General features: G+C 43.0%; 1 protein-coding gene across 1 annotated transcript; it reads left to right on the forward strand.

Annotated features, from left to right (window-relative positions):
- Nucleotides 1-4,099: 4,099 nt before the first annotated feature.
- LOC149281072 (protein phosphatase 1 regulatory subunit 29-like) lies at nucleotides 4,100-6,526 on the forward strand. The gene has a single exon (XM_089499790.1). It carries the CDS (start codon nucleotides 4,100-4,102, stop codon nucleotides 6,524-6,526), a length of 2,427 nt encoding a protein of 808 aa, XP_089355916.1.
- The last annotated feature ends 886 nt before the right edge of the window (nucleotides 6,527-7,412 follow it).

A 7,412-nucleotide genomic window follows, 5' to 3' on the forward strand; every position in this document is an offset into this window, starting at 1 on the left:
ATTCAGACAAATTTTTGGCAACAAATTACATTACTTGCCCATTCAGTTTGGATGAAAATTCAGGGGCATTTTTAATTCCGGAACAAACTGTTGCCCAGTGCTTACATCCACTCTCACTCTCTCTCTCACTCACTATATCATGCTCTCATTCTTATTCACACTCTTTCTCACATTCTCTTAATTTTTCCCTACCTTCTCTGCCAACCACTTCTGCCGACCACTTCCAGTTCTTCTTTTTCTTCATCCTCTATCTTTTATGTTCTTCCTTCTCTCTTCAATCTTCTATCTTCGTCAGACATGTATGTATGTATGTATGTACCCTCCACTGGATCCCAATTACCTTTAGAATTAAATTTAAAATCCTGGTACTGACATATAAGGCCATCCATAATACTGTTCCTCCATACATTTCTGACCTCATTAGCAAATACTCTCCTACTCGATCCCTACATTCTTCCCATGGGCTAAGGCTCTCCTCCTCACTTATCACCTCTTCCTTCTCCCGTCTACAAGATTTCACTTGAGCTGCCCCATATCTCTAGAATCTACTTCCACAGAACCTTCAAGCATTCACCCTTCCTCCCAACATTCAAGAAACATCTAAAAACCCACTTCTTCAGAGAAGCATACCATCTTAGCTGCTAGAACTTCCTTGTCATTGATACAACCACCACACTACCTCTCACCCTTTCTCTATGCCTTATGTTTGTCACCCCATTTCCCTCTAGATTGTAAGCTTGCGAGCAGGGCTCTCTCGACCGAATGTGTCGATTTGTCTTAGTCTGTCAATTCTTGTCTTGTCATATCCATTGAATTTATGTATTGTATTAAGCACTGCGTAAACTGTTGGCGCTATATAAATAAAAGATAATAATAATAATAATAATAGTATGTATATGTATATATGTATACGTGTATATAGTAGGTCTAGCAGGGACAAAAAACAACTGTACCTTCATTTTCTGCATGCATAGCACCATCAGGGGTGTATTAGAGGCATCTGCCCTTCTACAGTCTCACCACCATATTTAATCTTCGCCAAGTTCTTCTGGCGCTTGGTTCATGTCTGCAGCTTTTAATGCATTGGCCCATAGTGACAGTACCCACTAACTTTATGCTTTTGGTAGGGTTTTTTGTAGGCTGATAGACTGTTATTTTTTTATATTCTATAGGATGTAATTGGAAGTTATGTGTAAATAGCAAGGCCAGACTAAGAACAGCATGGGCCTGGTGCTGAGGATATTGGTGGACCTTTTTATTGAAATAAATAAAATAGGCAGAACAGACAGAATCTTAACTCCTCGGTATCCATGTGTGCTGGATAAAGATGACATCAGAGCTCGGCAGATGTATGAGGTAGAATCTTATGTGATGGGATTGGGAGTACATCCATACACTAAAAAAAGTCATGATACACCTGAAGCCACAATTTAGGGCCACAAATCCTTCTCAATAAAATATGCAGATTGAACTAGAGTAAATAACGCAAAACCTTTACTTCCTCTCACTGATTTCTGGGCCTAGAATGTTTTGTCCTCTGAAATGACTACACATTCAGGAGGGCACTTTATTTCTGGATAAGTAAAAACTACATAGTTCTATTTATTCCTACAGAAAGTAAAGTGCCAGGAAACAGATGACCAAATACACACCATGACAGGCTCTGCCACACCGATACCCAAACACACACACCAGGACAGGCTCTGCCACACAGACATCAAAACACACACCCACACTGACAGGCTCTGCCACACCGACACCCAAACACACACACACGCCACGACAGGCTGTGCCACACCGACACATACACCAGGACATGCTCTGCCACACCAACACCCAAACACACACACCATGACAGGCTCTGCCACACAGACATCAAAACACACACCCACACTGACAGGCTCTGCCACACCGACACCCAAACACACACACACACCAGGACAGGCTTTGCCATACTGACACCCAAACACACACCAGGGCAGGCTCTGCCACACCGACACCCAAACACACACACACACACACACACACTCACACACACACACACACCAGGACAGGCTCTGCCACACCGACACCCAAACACACACAGGCTCTCCAACACCGACACCCACACCAGGACGGGTCTGCCACACTGAAGCAAAAAAAAGTTTTTTCTACACTGCTTTGTCATTAATTGCCCCTTTTGTATTTTTGCCTCTTGTGAATTGTTCCCCCAGACAGGCCCCCTTTATTATTGATTAATGTCCCCCCCATAACCTTGTGTTTTGCCCCCCTTTGTGCATTTATACCCCCACACCCTTGTGTATGGATTTATGTGATACCCCAGCCAACCCCCTCCATTGCGTATTAATGCCCCCACCCCTTTTGTATTGGTTAATGTGATGCCACATCCCCCCCTGTTTATATTGATTTTGTAATGCCAAAACCCAGCCACCCCCTCCCTTGAATATGGGTCCCCTATTTATTTGGTAATACTTACATCTTTTTTTTTCCTGCTCTCCTCCGACGTGAAGATCCTCTCCTTGTCACGTGGAACTCATCTGTGAGCCCGCCCCCTTGAACTTCACGTCATGTGGCTGCAAGACCGCATCCGCCGGCCACCTAATGAAGTTAAAGCGTCCAACGGAGGCCGTCTTACAGCTACATGACGCTGCTTTGAAGTCATGGTCTGCGGGCCCACCGGGAAATTACCTGGTTTCCCGGTGGGCCAGTCCGGCCCTGCCTGGTGGCCATGCATAGGCCCAGTCAGTCCAGCCCTGACTGGGCCTATTTTCAGGTAGGGGCCTAGAGCTCAGCTCCATCAACCCCTACGTTAACCCGGCTCTGGTAGAGCAAGGGTGGATCCAGGGGGAGGCAACAGGGCAATTGCCCCAACCATGAAAGACGGCAGCATGCTCCGTTTTATGCATAAAGAGGTAGCAGAATTTCATTTCAACCAAGATAGCACAATGTCTTGGGCTGGTCCTCGCTGAGTTCTGCAGACCAATTTTACTCTGTGTTACTGCTATGCAAGACAACAACTGTGCAGTTTTTTTCATGATGTAACTGGTCAAACAGCATTTATACAGCTATAAAAGTCCTTACAAATTATATTAGCAAAGTAAATGCCACCTCATTTGTCAGTAAGAAGGTAAATTAGGGTTTATAATCCCCAGCATTTATTTGGTGTGCTTCTTTAGATTGGATGTAAAAAGTGTCTCTTAATTGTGTTGCTGCTATATCTTAAAATGGTCAGGAGATCATCTTAATTAAACTTCTGGGGGGGGTTTTATAGTCACAAATGAAAGTATCCTTACATGCTGCTCGAAATAAGAATACGTGAAATGGCTTTATTTGTGCCTAATTTTCCTTTGTTTCTTATTTACCATCATCTCTTTCTATGTATCTTACAACTCAGTTCCTCTGATTACTGTTTTTTCTCTAATCTCTCCTTAATGTCCGTCCTTCCTATACTGTTGGTGTGAGGGTCATTTGCATATTTATCACCACCTTTTTCCACTTGCCTAGCTCTCTTTCTTGTTATAATTCCTTCTGATTTTGGATTCTATACAAATTCTGCCTTTCTGCTCTCTTTTATCTCTTTCACAGTCTGCCTTTATTCTTTCAGTTTGTCCATCTCTTCTGCCTCCAAGCATCTGCCATTCTTCCCCTCTTCAGCTCACAGTATATGCTTCTCCACCCCCCCCACCATCATCTGCTGACGTATCCTTGTCTCTCTCTTCTTTCAGATTGTGGTGGCAGCTGGAGACGGACAGACACAGAGACGAATTCATCTCTTAAAATCTTCATCTCAGGGGCACAAAGGCAGCTGGCACATACTCTCCCTGCTCAGTCTCTCCTCAACCCTAAAACTCATATTCAGTGTCCGGATTTAATAGATGAACAGATGAAAATACAAATGAACAACTATTGACTATTAACACAGTGCAAGCTAAGTGACCCACATCCCATAAAGACCTTTGTCCTCGCATCCCGTTGCCTCAAAAATGATGTACAAAATTCATTGTAGGACTGTGACAAACAAACTTCTCTAAGTTGACTTATTTAATCCTGCAGAGTTAAGAACATCTCTTCCTCTGCCCCCATGCTTGTTGACAGCATCATGTCATGCCGGTGGTTATTGTTCTCAATAACTGTTTTCTTCTGGTACCTCCCACCAGGGGCACAAAGTGATTGCTGGCTAATCGAGGGCGATAAAGGTTATGTCTGGCTGGCTATCTGCAGCCAGAACCAGCCCCCATATGAGACCATCCCTCAGCATATTAATAGCACAGTTCACGACCTCCGTCTTAATGAAAACAAATTAAAAATTATTGGGTACTCCTCTCTCTCACGCTTTGGAAACTTAACGGACTTGAACTTGACCAAAAACGAGATATCTTACATTGAAGAAGGAGCCTTCTTGGGACAATCCAACCTACTGATCCTTCAGCTGGGTTATAATAAGTTGACAAACCTATCTGAGGGAATGCTTAGGGGGATGCCTAGGCTACAGTTCCTTTTTGTTCAGCACAATCTTATTGAGGTGGTAACACCAAATGCTTTTTCTGAATGCTTAAGCCTCATTAGCATTGACTTGTCCTCAAACAGAATTACAAAGTTAGACAGTAATACTTTTGTTGGTCTCCAGGCATTGATGGTGTGTGAGCTGGCAGGGAACCCTTTCCACTGTGGATGTGAACTTTATGGATTTCTTGATTGGCTGGTCATGTTCAATAATGTCACACGAAATTATGATCGTCTGCAGTGTGAAAGTCCACGGGAATTTGCTGGCTATCTGCTGCTTAGCCCAAAGCCCCACCACAGCCGAAATGCCATTACTGTTCTTCAGGCTAGCTGTAGAAATGGGGGTTACTTGTCATTGCCACGGGAAAGGCCTACCCCTCTTATTCCTGATTCCCAGCATGAACCAGATGAGAACTCTGGTTTTAGCCCTGGAGATTTTTTTCCATCAGAGCCCACAACTCCATCTACCACCAACACATCTGCAAGTCCATCTATTGATATTCATCATGTAACAGGGAACTCAGCCACACTTATTGTCACCATTCCAAATCCATACAATAGGATGTATATACTGGTACAGTATAATAACAGCTTTATATATGATGTAACAACCTTGAAACACAAGAAGGAATATATTACGTTAGACAAGTTAAAGCCTCATGCTAACTACACCTTCTGTGTAGCTTCGATTCGCAACACAAAACGCTACAACCATACATGTCTTTTCCTCGCCACCCGAACAAGAGACAAAGAGGAATTGACACCCAATACTTCTACAACCACTCACTACATCATGACTATATTGGGCTGTCTCTTTGGCATGGTCATAATTCTGGGAGTCGTATACTATTGCCTTAGGAAAAAGCGAATGCAAGAGGAGAAGAAGAAGTCACTTAATGTCAAGAAAACTATTCTAGAGATGCGGTATGGTTCAGATGTTGATCCTTGCATTGGATCTCATTCCTCACAGAAGTTGTCAGAACACCCCATTCCCATCTCTCGCATATCTTCACTACCAACATCTGTTGCAGGTCTAGGAAGTGGAGGGGAAAAGGGGTTAGGCTCTAAGCCAATGAATGCTCAAATGGGTACACCAAAAGGTCCAAAAGGAACAAATTACATGGAGGTACGTAGTGGGGAAGGCCTAGATAGAGGTCAGCGGAGGATGTCAGGAGGAGATGACGATGAGGAAGATTTCCGTGAACTGGATAATGGTGAAGGATCAGCATCTGAGATATCAACAATTGCTAAAGAGGTGGACAAGGTTAACCAGATCATCAATAACTGCATTGATGCCCTTAAATTAGACACTGCTTCTTTTTTAGGGGGAGGGGACCCGGAGTTGGGCTACGACTGCCAGTCCATTCCAGCCAGTTCTTCGGGTCACTTGGAAAGATTGAGCTTCCTCTCTCCTCCATACAAAGAGGGCGTGCACCCTCTTCAGCGCCAGCTGAGTGCCGATGCTGCAACAGTTGCCAAGAAACGTTGCAGCATTTCATCTAGTGGCTCTATCAAGAGTGCTCGAGTCTTCAGTCTTGATGTACCTGACCAGTCTCTAAAATGTGACTCCAAATACATTGAAAAGAGCAGCCCTCTCAACAGTCCCCTTGACCGCCTTCCTCTTGTGTCCTCTGCTGGGGTCCACCATTTGGATGTCAAGCCTTCCTACCACTGTAGTGAGCATCGCCACTCCTTCCCTGCCCTCTATTATGAGGAAAGTGCAGATACACTCAGCCAAAGGGTGAGCTTCCTGAAGCCTCTTTCTCGTTCCAAAAGAGACTCTAGCTACTCTCAACTCTCCCCAAGACATCATTTCTCTGGCTATTCCTCCAGTCCAGAGTACTCAACTGAAAATACTCACAAGATCTGGGAGCGCTTCCGTCCCTATAAAAAACACACACGGGAAGAAGTCTACATAGCTGCTGGACATGCTCTACGCAAAAAGGTCCAGTTTGCCAAGGGGGAGGACTTGCATGATATATTGGATTACTGGAAGGGGGTGTCTGCACAACAAAAACTGTGATTGACACCCTATATAGTTTAAGAAGGCCAACCAGGGCTGTGGATGGGTTCTGTTGAGAATTGTGGCGTTGAAGCACTTCAGTTTGCAACTAAAGTTTACAAAGGAGTTGGGGGGGTGTAGTCTCAAAGTGGAGGGGAGAAGGTTAAACTTTTAGGTACTGTACAAGGTGTTTTTTTCTAGCACAGTTCTCCCCTCTTTTTACACCTCCCCTCTCCTATCCTCTCCACATACTGTACTGGTGGCTCTTTCTCTGTTTATATATTTCAGTCTTCATTTTATTTTTATTTTACTAGAAATATAGTATTTACCCCATGTCGCAAGCTGAATTCATGCAGCAATAAGGTACTTCAGGGATATATATATATATATATACTTCACAGAAACTGTTGAGTACAACAAATTCCTATTTTATTCATTATAAGAAATATTTAAAATTATGTAAATATTAAACAGGAAATGCCAACTGTGCATGAATGTAGATATCAGTGTATATGATCTATTATCTATTATCTATCATGGTATACTTAATCAAGGTATGTTACACAAGGCTCTAGAAAAATGTCTTCCCTGCTTGCGCTTAAGGTAAATTGACCTTAAATGCATTCACCTCAATATATATAAAAGAGCAGATTAAGAATTTTTAAAAGTGGTAATTCCTGGTTCACTTACAAAAACAAGCACAAATATATAATTTACAAATGCAATTTATCTCCATGGCTTTCAAATAAATCCCAGGAATCTTGCCTCTTTACCAAGTCTGGTGTTCTAAAATAAATTCTGGGCAAAGACATTCACTTTATATGTGCTTGCTAATGTCCCATGCATATTAAGATCTGATGCATGCATCTACATCTTTATATGAAATACAGGAAAAGAAATTGATGTA

Source organism: Sceloporus occidentalis, unplaced genomic scaffold, assembly GCF_023333645.1.
Source record: "Sceloporus occidentalis isolate IW3139 unplaced genomic scaffold, rSceOcc1.0.p SCAF_139, whole genome shotgun sequence".
Lineage (NCBI taxonomy): Eukaryota > Metazoa > Chordata > Lepidosauria > Squamata > Phrynosomatidae > Sceloporus > Sceloporus occidentalis.